The sequence below is a fragment of the Panthera pardus genome, unplaced genomic scaffold (genome assembly GCF_024362965.1).
Source record: "Panthera pardus isolate Hobbes unplaced genomic scaffold, ASM2436296v1 HiC_scaffold_2, whole genome shotgun sequence".
Classification (NCBI taxonomy): Eukaryota; Metazoa; Chordata; class Mammalia; order Carnivora; family Felidae; genus Panthera; species Panthera pardus.
The window spans coordinates 96,914,228-96,929,247 of record NW_026526765.1 but is presented as its reverse complement, the minus strand read 5'-3'; the positions used below and the strand labels follow the sequence as shown (position 1 = coordinate 96,929,247).

Sequence of the window (15,020 nt, the reverse complement as noted above, 5' to 3'; positions counted from 1 at the left end):
TGCATCGCTTACGAACTGGCCCTGAGTTCCGCTTCCAGGCATTTCGGCAGTGGCATTTGCTCTATTTTCATCCTCTGGCAAGACCACTTCAGGAGCTGGGTGATGTCTTAGGGAGTCGGCCCCGAGTCCCTGACAGATTAATACCAGATAAGGGACATTGCTAGGGAAATGCACGGCAAGCAGTTCTTCTGACCTTTCCTTACTGAAAGGTCAGAGAGAAATTAGAGGTGGTCTTTCATTGCTGCCTTCCTCTAAGAACATCCCATCTGAATGTGTAAGATGTGAGCCTTGCAAACACAGGACTAAGCATGTGCGGGGAGGGCAGGGGGTGTGGAGTTGGGCTGATATTCACAGAGGGGGCTCTGAGGAGTGTGTGGGGAAGGGGGCGGTGTGTAGGTGCACAGCTGAAACCACTGAACTAGGTAGTGCGGGAGCTAAGTGGGCGACAGGAGTGGGTGAGAAGCGCACAGAAGAGCAAGGGCTGCCGACAGCAGCATCAATATTCTCCCTCTGAGCACTAATTACATTATTAAGCAAACAGACCAACACAGGGTGTGAGGGATGGAAACATGTATTTAGGACCCAGTCACTACCCACTTGGTTGTAAATAATCGTGTGCATACACAGTTCTTTCCCTCCAAAGTGCACAACTGGGCACTTTCCTTACTTTCTCTTTAATTTACTAAGCTTGAGAAAGGGACATATTGTTGCCATGCCAGCCATTCTTGAAGGAGTCAGATCCTCTGTACTCTGTGCTAGCCAGCTCTATCAGGTATTTCTGAAAGTGGTGGCCACAGCAGCCACCATCTCCCCAGAGAAGAGGCAGGATTCAAGAGGCACAGGAAATAGGCTTCAGGAGTAGCAACATGCATTTTCTTGGCTGCAAAGAGCATGTACTTGCTAATTAGACCTTTGCAGTATACGAGAGCCCAAATCTCCTTTGATCTGGCTAAATCCAGTCTAAAGAGGTGGGTGTAAACACAGGATTGGAAGAAACCAGGAACAACATGGAAAGGATTTGTATGCAATGGGAATAAATCTGTTACCAAAAAAAAAAAAAAAAAAGTCTAAGAGGAGCTTGCAGAAGGAAATCTGTGGCAGGCTGAGCCAGCCGGGTGAATGGCAGAGAGAATAGAGGCTATTTGAATACTGATGTGGCCCTCACTTTCTTCCATTTCCATTAATGACATGCTCATCAAGGGCAAACAATGGGACCGGCTGCCGGCGCCTGTCACAGTGTGTGGGTGCTGGGATGCCAGGCTGTCATCCCTGGGCTGCATTTAGAGACCTGCACGCTAATAAGAAGTGCTCTGTGCCGTCAATGCAGACAGGTGCTTCCGCGGCTGGGACATGCTCCATTCCCTTCCCCCTGAAACCCTCCTCTCCCAGCCCCCCTGACAGACACCATGAAATGCACAAATTAACAGCCCCATCATGTTGGGCTGCTGCTGCCTGCGGTGAAAGCAGAAAATCAAGTTGTCACCCAGGGTGCAGTGATAAAGCCACAGCCTCATTTCTCTGTTGGTGCCCTATAATAGCAAATGCCAGACAGCTGGATGGATGGGAGGCTTTAGATTAAGGCCTTGATGCACTCTGGCCAGAGAATTAGTAGTTGCTGTTTCCATGTGGATATTCTGTTCAAAACAAACATCTGGAGAAAGCAAAGTTTCCTAGGGCAGAGTACCCTTGGCTTCTTCTGGAATCAAAGAAAACAACCAAAAGAGAGTGGTGTTGCCTTTCAAACAATCCCAGTTAAGATTCTGACTGTGCATTTGCTCAGAACTTTATCAAGGACTTAGAGCTACGCAAAGGTTAACAAGTAAGCAGAGTCCAGTGCTGAGGCCAATCTCAAAGCAGAGAACAGTTCCTGGGTCCAAACAGGGCCTTGGGCTACTTCACCTCCCAGTCAGCAAGTTCCCTGATAGACTCGTTCTTCCGAATTTGTAGACCCCTTAAGTGCTCTCTGCCTGAGGCTGCCCCCCGCCCAACCCCCAAGCTGTTCTGCTCCTCGGTACACGTCATCATAGACTGAAGCTACTTGTCATGAAATAATAGATACGAAGCACCCTGCTCCCCTGGCACCACAGCCAGTTGGCTCTAAGTTTCCGGTGGCCTGACCGAGCCTGGGCTGACATGGCTGAGCATGCAAAAGGCAAGAAATGGAGGGGCCTGAGCCCTTCAGACTCCAAGGAGTTTAATGACATAATGGCCTGAGAACTTCAACATAAAACAGGAAGAGCAACTAACGAAACTTACAACATAAAACCCCCCTCCTGTCATTTTTATAGTAACAGTAAAACACTTTATTGAATTTATGAGCTACATAATGACTATGAAGAATGTAAGTTGAATTAGAACCAACTCGGAAGTATAATATCAACTATAACTATAAACCCTTTTCTATTACCCCATCCCTTCAGCTTTTTCTGTCCTCTTCCTTTTAACCAGGGGACATTGCCTTCCTCAGACTTACGTCTGAGACAGAGTTCACAACTTGCTAATAAATCTTGACTCTCCCTCCAAAGCTCCACGCTGATAAACCTCCAAGGGGGTAGACTCTCTCTCTGGGGGTGACCATTCCCCTCTCAAAGCCTCCGAGCCATTAAAATGCATTTGAGAAAAGAAACCAGTTTGTCTTTTCTTTGCATAAAGCCTGTCAAATCCAGAGGATCTCTGAGGATATACATCACGTATTTCAATATCCGTAACTCCACACGGTAACGGCCTTTCCAAAACAGACATACTACAACCCCCTTACAAGTTTACGAGAAGCACCTCAGTCAGGGATTCAGCCTGTGTGTGGGGGGTGGTGGTGGTCAATTCCTAATGACTGGATGGGGGAAACGCAGATCACTGAGCTAAGCAGCGTGCTGGGCTGTGTTTTCTGTTTCCATTTCGCTCCTTAAGTCTTTCTGTTCCCAAAGGATTTTTTTCTGGAGGGGTAATAAAATAAAATGGGTGAAACAAAGCCATAAGCCAGTTAAGTCTGAAAGACATGTCATCTCATCTAAAAGGAAGAAACGGACCATTTCCATGCCTAAGGCTGACAGCAACGCCTGAGCTGGCAATAGTGCTATTCCATTTGATTTATAGAATAATGGGGTGACAAATGACGACAAAAATAAACTTTTACTGCACTGAACTGCTCCTTTATTTATGAAATTTGGCCAAGTAGTGAAATCTTTTATCTGCAAGTTGTAACATGGAGTGGGAGCGAGCGATTATGGTGTGGTAATAGTAACCCAGCGATGGAGGCTGAGTCAGTTGGAAATGGATTGAGGTAAAATAACTACCGCACCATGATAAATGTGAACAGCGCTTTGCTGACAGATGATCTAACAGGTGTTCATAACAACTATATAAGAGGATTTATTTATGACCAGCCACAGCCGCAGCACTGTAAATCAACTCCAGCAGCTGCACACCGCTGAAACCAGGTCCCTGATGGAGGAACGGTGCAAGAGCCCAAAGAACACAATTCACTCCAGAATCTTAATCATCAAATAACATTTTTTTAGGTAATTACACCACAGCACAGAAATCATAATTACTTTCAATTAGAAAACGGAGCTGCCCATAACTTTGTTTACAAAATATTTTTATTTAGGCCCTGTGGTTTTGATGAGGCACGAGTAAAATGGAGGCCCCAGGGTCACGGAAAGAGTGCCCTTGGGTGTTGGCGAGTTTTGTGTGATGCCAGTATGAGGCTCTTTCATGACGGCTTCATTTTTTAAGTCAAAAATCAAGCCTTAAGTGGGGAGGATACTTGGTTTCCTCCAAATGTCTGCATTAACTTCCTGGGGGCAGTGTGTTTGGGTTCACACCTTACCCTTTCTTGTTCCTAACTTTACATGGTTAAATAACAAAGGGAATAAGCCTATAATAGTGAACTCAGGAGAAATGGGGAGTTTAAATTCAGGCTGAGGGGCCCATCTTTACACAGCTTTTTAAAATTTGCAAAGGCAAAATGTAACGTTTTTCTTTTTTTTTTTTTTAAAGTTTTTTTTTCAACGTTTTTAAATTTATTTTTGGGACAGAGAGAGACAGAGCATGAACGGGGGAGGGGCAGAGAGAGAGGGAGACACAGAATCGGAAACAGGCTCCAGGCTCCGAGCCACCAGCCCAGAGCCTGACGCGGGGCTCAAACTGACGGACCGCGAGATCGTGACCTGGCTGAAGTCGGACGCTTAACCGACTGCGCCACCCAGGCGCCCCACGTTTTTCTTTTTGTAGGTGACGGTCTTAAGATTTCCTTTGTTATCCATGGAGATGGTTGACCCTACCGTAAAACAAGAGTCCTCATTCATCACGCTATTTAAAAAACTAAAAAAGAGAAGATGCTCTTCTAAGAGGAACAAATCACAATCTCGGTTGAGGTACGTTTTCAGAGCTAATCTGTCTTCCCTCCTTCCCTCTCATATTATGAAACTTCCTCCTCGGCAACCCCTCCCAGGCCACTTAACGAGAAGGGTGGGCAAGGCGAGGCTTCCCTGTTCTCCCCAACCACACGTGCGGCACCTGCAGTCTGCACGGGCTTACATGAATGAACCCACCGGCAGAATTATCTGCTGGTCAGGCTTTCTAGACATCTCTGCATCTGAGAATAAAGATTCTCCTGCACTGGGAGGCCTGGCTGGCTCATTCAGTACAGCGTGCAACTCTTGATCTCAGGGTCATGAGCGCGAGGTCCACGTTGGGTGTAGAGAGTACTTAAATTCTTCTACACTTAAGCCTCATCTTTGGTGTCTCTGGCACTCAAGGCTGTAGATGAGAAAGCAGTGTCATTAAAGACAAGTTTGAGTCTGTTGTAGTAATTCCATATTTGAGTTCTGAGGGGTTAGGGTCTTCAGTGTATACATTTATGGAAGCAGCCAGGAATTACACGTACAAGTGACTGTGCATCAAACTGGCTCCAGAAAAAGACAGACACGAGGGAAGATTAGACATCACTTAAACGTACAATCACTACCAGTAAGTGGATACCAATGGAATTTCATGTTCATTAGGTACTCTGTAAATAAAAAACGACTCCTTTTAGAACCTGGAAATAACTGAAAAGCATAGGAAATACCTAAAATCCCCAAGGAAATATCTAAAATTGGCTTACAAGTGGGAGAATAGAACCAACAACGTTGATTTCTCCTGATTTCTAGTTCATTGGTTCCCAACCTTTTCCTGCCTCTCCACTGTTTCTAAGTGCAGCACAGCCCCACCCGTAGTATCGCAACCATTGGTTCCTCCTCTAAACTGCCAAAGCACACTGAGCTGGAGACCTGGGGGCTGGTGTCAGGGAGACCCTGGGAGGGGAAAAAGGAGAAATGAGGGCGCAGAGAGTGGTGCAGGGGTAATGCCGCTCCCTGTACAAAGGTACATTTTAAGAGACGGCCTCAGTTGAGAACCATATATTCTTCCTTCTCCCACTCCTAGAAACTCTTTTCTCTTCTAAATGCCATCCAACTTTTAAGACCTAGCTAGCTTCATTGCCACAGTTGAACCTTCACAGACCTCTCTAACCCATTGATCACTTCTTTCCCCAAATCCAACAGCTCTCACTGGTGTGATCTGACAATTAATCATGCAACTGCTTCACAACTCTTCCCAGAAACGATTTCAGCTTTCAAACAGCTGTGCTCCAAGTGTGTTGGTCAAGTGATCATGTGAAATCCAAAACATTTTCATTCAAACACTAATTTCACATGGTGGTTAACTTACCAGATCAGGTCTTAAAATAGTGCTTGCTCTGTAAAACAGTTGAAAAGTGGTAGGAAAAAAGTGACGTTACTAAGAAAGAAAGAGAGTAAAACATTCATTTAGTCATACTGAAAGCTATTTGTCAGGAAGGAGATGGAGACTGAAGATTCAGGAAAGAAATTTCATGATCCATTTAAGGGCATGTTTTTCTATTAAACACAATTTCCATTCATCTAGAAATATAACACTATCATAAACTTTTTTTTTCTGATTCCTGTAAAATCTCAAGTAAAGAGTGACAGTGATCATGAAAACTTTTCTTGAGGTAACTGGTCAAGTTGGAAGGCAGAAGGGAAGGAAAAGGATGATTTAAAAAAAAAAAAAGGCAGGGACGCCTGGGTGGCTCAGTCAGTTGAGTGTCCAACTCTTTGATTTTGGCTCAGATCATGATCCCAGGGTTATGGGATCGAACCCTGAGTTGGGCTCCATGCTCAGCATGGAGATGCTCTCTTTCCCTTGGCCTTTCTGCCCCTTTCATGCTCTCTGAAAGAAAAAAAAATAAGCACGTGGTCAGAAAGTAATTGCCTTTCAATGAACTGACCTCCAACCGATGGAAGAGCCATCAATGGCTGGTCTGGTTAAACCACCTGTGTGAGGAGAGGGGAGGTGGAGGTGAAGAGATGGGTTCAGCAACTTGGGGGGGGGGGGGGTGATAGTTCACTTAAAGCTATTTGACTTGGCACCCAAAGTGCGTGGGGGTGGGGAAGGTGAGCCTACATTACTATGTAAGCGAAGTTAGTTTGCAAACCAGGGCTCACTGACTTAGTGGAGTCCATACTGCCATTTCTTCATTTATTGCCAACTGGACTGTGGTTTCTTGAGGGGTATAGAACGCATCTTGTATTTTACTATACCCAACAGTGGTTAACTGCAGCTCTTCATGTTCCACAATAGACAATCTTGAAATAGAAAGGAAATAGTAAGAATTTGTTAATTTTGCATTATAACATAGGGCTTTTTACCCCCTTATTATGTGAAAAGAGGATTTTCCCCCTTTAAACACAGTCCCGTATAAGGTAAGAGAAGTTAGAGAGAGGAAACAAAGAAAGTCAAAGAGCTTAGCTTTTCCTCTAGCTAGCTAAACTTTGCTTTTCAAAACCTTCCTTTATGTCATTCATCATTCTGGATTCTTGTCTTCTCTAATATATAACTTCTTAACATGAAACAGGTTACAAGGGCAAACTTTTCATAAGCTATTAGGAAGTTATTTAAATATTTGCAAATGGTAACTGGGAAGGGCAAGTATGAAGTACTTTAATTTGATTAAGTTCATTGTTTTAGTCTCTTCAGAATAAAAACATTCTCCTTTTCTTATAATAAATAAAGCAAAGGTATTGGGATACCAAAAATGAGGCAATGTGATACCAAAAATGAGGCTCAGTCTGAAATACACTATGAGAGCCATTCTTCAAGATTGGTGTACATAAAATGTCCCATTAAGTGGACATTAAAATGAAAAAATATAGCTAGAATTAAGAATTCAACATTGACTAACTCGACTCAATGGAACAATTTAAAGATAATCATGGATTATGATAAAGTTAAAGGAAATATGAGGTAAGGAACTATGAAACATTGTACCAAAAAAGGAAGAACACCCTCCCTCCCCTGCCCTCCGCCAAATCTTTAACTTGGGAATTTTGTTATTTTTCTAATATCATTTATATGAAAAATATTTTAATGGTATTAAGCTCTTGATGTTAAAATGGCTTCAACTGTTAGCATACCACGTTACATTATTTAGTATACATTTTAAATCTAAGTTAGCTATCAAAAATATATCTTATTCAAAAATAAACTTCTACTGAAATTTCCTTAATTTAAAAATATGTACCTATAAATGACCTATTTTCAAAGATAAGAAGTGCCCTAATTTAAGGAAAACAAAAAGCTGTCTACATCACAACATACATTTTCCCTCTGCTTTGATGCATCAAGTGTAAATATGTTTTTCAGGAAATAGGTATTTATCCCTTCAAATTCTTTCTAACATTTCAAAAACTTGTTGACTTAAAGGGAACCTGGGCGGCTCAACTGGTTAAGCGACTGGCTTCGGCTCAGGTCATGGTCTCATGGTTTGTGAGTTCAAGCCCCACGTCAGGCTCGGTGCTGAGAGCTCCGAGCCTGGAACCTGCTTCGGATTCTCTCTCCCTTTCTCTCAAAAATAAAGACACATTAAAAAAAAAATTTTTTTTTAATTGTTGACTTAAAAACCCAAAGTTATTAAGTGAGCCCTGAGAAACAGGATTAATAAAGGAAGTGCCAACAGCTTGCAGTTATAAAGGTGTGTCTGGTGGCAGCATTGCCATCGCATGTAAGGTTCCAGAATGAGGTAGAACACGTGACTTCTGTAGCAATACTTCTCATCCAGATGAACTGCTGTATTTCAAGAGCAGGACAATTTAACCATCTTGCTTGCTCTCTCCAGCTTACAAGTTTGAATTGAAATGATTTTTCACATCTATTTTGTTCTTCTCAACATGTATATTCCAGGGATGTTTAATTATGGTTTTTTTTTCTCTTTATATATGTTCTACAATGTTTCCATCAATGCATATTCTCTACTTTTAAAAAATCCTTATTTTTTAAGGATTTTTGGCTCTACGGAAAGGGAAATGACTAGCATATACTAACTGAAAGAGTATTACCTTGTATCAGAAAGATAAATAAAATTTCAACCGGTTTTAAAGAGGTATAAAAATCTCAGAAAAAATTTTTCTGGTTAGAGAATAACTTTTTTTTTTTTAATGTTTTACTTATTTTTGAGAGAGAGAGAGCCAGCATGAGTGGGGGAGGGGCAGTGAGTGGGACAGATAACTGAAGTGGGCTCCACACCGACAGCAAGAGAGCCTGATGTGGGGCTCAAACCCATGAAATGCGAGACCATGACCTGAGCCTAAGCTAGATGCGCAACCAACTGAGCCACCAAGGCACCCCTGGTCAGAGAATAATCTTAATGAAAATAATCTTAACTTGTTGAAGTTAGCCAACAAACACTCCCGGGAGAAGCGCTGATATGTTGATCACGTAACAGGTTTTTAAAATTTCCAGAACTAGATTTATAGTGATTAGTTTCCAAAGGTGTTTCAGTCCACCTAAGTTGGGCATCAAGATCTATAAAGGAACAATGAGATTCAAAGAATTTATTCAGCAGGTGTAATAGGCCTTACAATCTGATCTCTACTAATCAAAATTGCACAGAGACATTTTATTGTACAACATGATGGATTTTTATTATTAAATATCCAATTTTTTTCTTGGAGTTAACTACTCTATAACACAACTAGAAAATCTACCCGGAGTTGAAAGTGGTTTTTCTTTCACTAACTAAACCCCATTAATTGCTTCTTTGTGAATATAACAAGCTATTTACTTTTAAAACACGTATCAGCATATGAACTTCAGGATTACACACACTCATTAAAAATGCAAAGACACATGTTATTCATATGCTAGTTTATTATTCATAGATGATTTCATGACGAGCATTGTCAATAACCAATTACAATACCAGGAAATTCACAGAACAAAATTTTGCAGAGATCTTATTGTTTCTGTATTTAATTCTAAAAAGTATGCTATTCCAATAGCAATAGTACTTCCACATACCCAGCTCAGAGGCCATTTAGATTGTTTCTAGGGCTAATTTTTGGTTGCGGTGGGAGGGAGGATGATTTCCAATGAACTTAAAACACCCAATTCATGTCCATCACTGTGGAAAAAGAGAAGGAAGAGGAGAAGGCCAGAAGAAGTAGCAGGACAGAGAAAATGCCACAAAGATTCAAGAGTTGAGAAAATTGACAGTAAAATATATGTTCTTTGGTTAGCAAAGCGAAAAGGGGGAAAGTACTGCATACATGATAGATACACACTAGCATTCTAAAGCAGGAGACAAGAATGTCAAGAGTGTATTCTTCCCCCACTGCCAGATGGAAGGGCTATTATTATAAATGAAAGGCAGCAGTAGTGGATGCCAGGCACTTTTGTTGTGTGCCAGATTCTGAAGTCCAGATGTAAGCAGGTTACCCCTGGGACAGGACAGGCTTCAGCTCCCGCAGCAGAACAGAACCGATCACCGTTTTCTCGGTGTTGATGATAAGCTGTGCTGTGGAGCCTTCCTTCAGTTCCACTGTAACTAGCATCAACGACCCACTGTGCACAGTTTTAGCTGCAAACCTGAAGGAAAAAAAAAAAAAAAGAGGGAGAGAGAGCTTTTATCATGAGGGAGGAAAAACGGAGATGGCATAAATTCAAATAGGTTTAAAACAGTTCTTTTTTTCTCAATAATTTCTTGCACGTTCCCTACTGCCAAAACCCAAAGCCAAGCATTCTTCTGAAAAATCAATAAACTGCCCAGGACCATGCTTACCACAAGCAGGTAATTTCAGTGTGTCTTTAGAACAAAACAAGAAGAGGAAGTCTATTTTACTTATTAGTTTGAACAAGAGACTTATGTGAATGATTCTCCATTAACATATATTTGGGAATCATTCATTTGATATTTAATATTCCACCATGCCTAGGGTCACATAAAATAAACCGCTGCATTTTTATTTTTAAAACATGTTGAGAAAAGGTACTTTTCTCAAAGAGCTTGAAATTTTAAGTCCTCATATCTGAAAATGATTATGCAAGAAGTTAGATAATTTTATGTACATTATAAAACTTACGTTTCAAAAATTCATGCATGTTAAAATATTCAAATTCAGTCTCTAACGTTGATGATGACATATAACAATACCACGTGACAGCCAAATGCAACACCCATACTCCCTCTTTTTAAATTTTTTTTTAACGTGCAGAATGTTACATACTTCTTTTTGCTTTAGAATAGAGGAAACTTGGGGTCTAAGGCTCCATTACTAAATTCCAAGACATGAAGAATCTACTAATTACACGGAATTAAAAGCAAAACTAGCCTTTTAAGCACTGCAATTGACTGAAAAGCCGTTGGAGGCACAATGAACTTCTGTCAATCCTGCTAATTCATTCTGCACGCACAGTTGAGCCCCAGAGACGTGAAGGAAGAGGACGGAACCCTCCTAGGCCTCCATTTTCCACATGGAGCATGTTCCACACATTTTTTTTAGGGGGGTGGGAGGGGGTTTGATTGCAGGGATGACTGGAGAAAAACAAAGTTGCTGCACATGAGCTTTTGAAAACACTAACAAGTGTAGAGCAGGTCTGTGACCTGCTGTGACCCCACTTTGCAGGGCCAATCCCCTTTCCCCTTTCTGTATGACACGTGTCTGAATCTGAGCCATCTGCCTCAATTTGCGCAACATCTTCAGCCACAATGGCACCCAGTTAGCCCTGACAACAGCTCACAATACATAAAAATAAAACTGCCGCGCTGACAGCACGCCGCGGACTATTCAAGAGCAAACCAACTGGTCAGTGTCTCATGTCTGACAATTAGCATGGGCCTTGCGCAGAGCCCACGGTGTCCTCAGGGATCTGTTTAATTACCATCAACATAAAAGAGGGAGTTTATCAGGAGACACTCAGAAAAACTTCACTCCCAACTTAATTAAAATATTAGCCACTTAAGCAGGAAGCAGATTCTCTTTAAATGAAAAGTAATTTCTTCTTTGAGTTTTCAAAAATGACATCAAGATTTCATAACACATTCGATTCTTCTTTTTGGAAACCTAGCAAGCCATTTTTGACCTGAACGGAGTAATGAAGATCAGTTTTCCAACAGTAATTAGAATAATGACTCAAAAGCAAAACAAACAGGCTAATATGAAAATATTATCCACATTTTTAAGTTGCATTTTAAGGTATAAGCTAGTGGGTTGTTGATAAAGTATGTTAGAAACCTTTGCTGTCCTTTATTTGTGTATTTTCTACAAACATGGAAAGCTACTCTCTCCAAACACATGGAAGACTTGTAAGGAATCCGACAGAGCAGTTTTCCTACTGTGAGAAGCAACTGTAAGTAACCGTGTGCTCTTCAGATGTCCACACAGGACCTAAGGAACTGTTTCCTAATCTCATCTTTTAGAGAGCACAAACAACACTGGCCCTAACATGACCGACCCCCTTTTCTATCACCCCTTCCAAGTTTATGCATTTCTTTTGTCCAAACTTTTGGGATTCTTCTGCTTCACAGCAGAATCCTGTTTCTGTATTTCTGTTAAACCATGTCTGTATGTCGGACTAGGCAGCTCTACTGTCCTACTCATTTGTGTAACTTTTCTCCCCACAGATTTGATCATCACCAAATCTTCATTCAACACATCTTTCAACAGAGGTCTCTATTTCTGACAGGGTTATAATTATGTAAACAATAGTCTTATTAGTCCCTTTATTTACTTAACACTTGTGCCTTGGGACTGTAGAGAAGGAGATTATGTCTCAACAGGAACACAAAAGCACTTGAATTTCAGGGTTGCACAGCCCCAAGGCACATTTTATCTCTTTTGCATTAAAAACTTAGAATCGATGCTACACTAATACAAACTCAGCAGAGACAAATGTCAATTTTGATGCCAGTATGTTTACAGAGATTAAAATTAGTGTCTTGTACACGTTTTTGAAATCCTATTACCATAAAAATTCTCAATAGTGTAAAGATTAGGGGCAGTAAAGAAAAGAGGCATTTGCTTACCCTACAGTGGAAATATGCTAAGCAAATCATCCCAGCAATAAAATCTGTTAGCTGGTATAAAAGCTACTGCCTGTTAGCTAGGTCTCTGTGTTCTAGTGGGCACAAATGGTGGAAGCAATGTTTTAAAGCAAGAGACTAGAAGATCAGATGTTCTGACATTCTCATTTCACAGTTCAAAAAGGATGTATTTAATTGGAACACAGCATGATTACAACTGGTTTGTTTTGGTCCAGGAAAAGCAAAGCCACCCCCGCCCCAAATTTATTAATCAGTTAATGCCTGAACAGGCTATGCTTTAACATACACTGAAAAGACAGTTATGGAAAGAGTACCAGTTAATAAATACCATGTAGCTTTTGGGTGTAAGAAACACTGGTTATAAAGACAGCTTGGGTCAAACACTTCTATGTTAAATTTAATGGCTGACATCAGAACTTCTGTGCCTGACCTCAAACGAAGATTAACACGGTGACAAAACTTTTTCAGAAGATATGTGAGGTTTTCGATCACCGCAGTGATAACTGCAGCTACCATTTATTAAGTGTTTTGTGTAGTGGGTACTTATTTGATTCTATGAGGCAGATTACTGTATAGATGAGGGAAGTGAGGCCCACAGGAGCTGAGATACGTACCCAGGGGCACACAGCCAGTGAATGGTTGAGCAGGAATTTAAACCCAAGTATTCTGATTCTGGATCATATGCATTCTCAAATATGCAAAATGTACATTTGTTTTTTTTATTAGTAAATGGAAAGATTAATGTTTTTCTTATTTACCTAATACATAATCTAATATTGTTCCAAAAACTTTAGTAGGAGGGAAGATTTTCCCTTCAAAATGTGTAGCTGAATTTGCACTATTATGTAATTCAAAGCATCCTGACTTGCTGCTTTGTCATAACAACTTTTTACTTTCTGCCTTTTAAAGATTAAAAAAAATTTAAACATCCCCCGCCTCCCACTCCCTCAAAAGAACACCAGCAATGAGAAATATAAAACCTTGTTGAATGGAGCTGTAACACAGGGAGGGACTTCTGGGAGGCCAACCAACCTCGAACACCAGTAACACCACAAATGAGAACAAATAAGACGATGACAGTTAAAGATGTATTGCCTATGTATGACGGGCTCCATGTTATTAAAAGGATACCATCTAGGTATTTTTCATAATTTTTCATTTTCATTCTACCACCAAGCACTCGCTGTTTGTAATCACCAACTGAGGAGGTAAAACTGTTTAGATACATCTGTATTTCATTTCATTACATGTCTTTTTGTCTATTATCTCTAGCAATTGACACTTTATCTTTGAAGCCTATAAAAATTCCTAAAATTAAAGAAAAAGACAAAATAAGCTGCTTGGCAAACCTAAATGAAGACACTACTCTTCTAAAAAAGTTGATTTGTCTTAACTATTGACAGAATTAGGAAAACAGCTCAGATAACAACAACAAATCTGTACAAATTTAGTATCTACAATATGTGGCCTTATTCCCTCATGCACTTAAACCATATTTTTTTTTTTTTCAGATTTATGAGGAGCTGGCTATGGACCATAAATGTTCTTTGTCAGAAGGAAAAGGAATCTTACAACCCAATGGTTTTAACAACTGAAATGTTAACAGGACAACAGGAACTAAAAAATATTTATCTGAGAGGTTGTATCAGTCTCCAGGGTATTCACAAACACAAACATTTTTAAGTAGAATCATATTTGCTACACTTAATGCAACAGCTCTAAGACATGCTTTTTCTTCTCTTGGATAGTCTTCCTGGTTTCTGATTTTTCTATTCTGAGTTCAATTTTCTCGTGTTTTCTGTTCTACTGGTTACCAGAAGCTGTGACAATGGCCCACTCAGGCTAAAACTTTTTTTTTTTTCCCCTACTCTGTACATGAAGCCTTCAATTACTGCCTGCTGAAGCAGACAGAATCCTATTAGTAAGAAAGACGATCACAAGATGCAGTGCCCTGCCCTAGCTGTATAAAAATAATTAGTCCAAAGTTGACAAATGTGTAATGAAGTCGCACAATGATTATATGTAAGAAATACTGGTTTGAATAAGCCTCCTAACATCAAATACCAAGGCATCATGATTTGGAGCATTATTTCCCAAAGAATTAAAAATGATAAATCCTTATTGCTTTGAGTTAATATAGAACATTTTAAACAGAGAATTTGCAAGTTGTAAAAAAAAATTCCATTTTCTTGACTATAAAATTGTCTTTTAAAGTTAAGCCCGTTACACAATTGAAATTAATATTGAGGATGAGAAATTACATGTGATTCAAGTTTAGAGAATTTTTCCAAAGAAATGTGTTTTCCCCTATTATTTAAAAAAAACATCAGCCAGCAATATTGTAGTGTTTCCCTTTAACATTCTGATGAGAAGATTAAAACAAAGAAAATAAGCGCCCATCATAATTTAAGACTCTCTATATTCTGTTTAAATCTTTACACATGGTATAACGATTCTCCATACTATCTTGTCATTGACACATTCTCTTTCTTTATAAAGAAAAGGTAAATAAATCTAAGTGCACTTTCTCAAAGAAGACACGAGACATCCCAGTTATTCCAAAGCATTTTTGGTTTGTCTCTTTGGTGGGGGTGGGATGGGATGGGCCTTAACAGAAAACCAAATAATAAATAAATTC

General features: G+C 40.2%; 1 protein-coding gene across 2 annotated transcripts in view; it reads right to left on the bottom strand.

Moving 5' to 3' along the window:
• Positions 1–9,192: 9,192 nt before the first annotated feature.
• Positions 9,193–15,020, bottom strand: part of AP3B1 (adaptor related protein complex 3 subunit beta 1) — a 262,084-nt gene continuing 256,256 nt past the window's right edge. For both annotated transcript variants that reach the window (XM_019462933.2, XM_053907253.1), the window contains one exon: positions 9,193–9,927. In XM_019462933.2, coding sequence (XP_019318478.2) covers positions 9,774–9,927 — 154 coding nt within the window. In that variant the 3' untranslated portion in view covers positions 9,193–9,773. The remainder of the gene's footprint in view (positions 9,928–15,020) is intronic.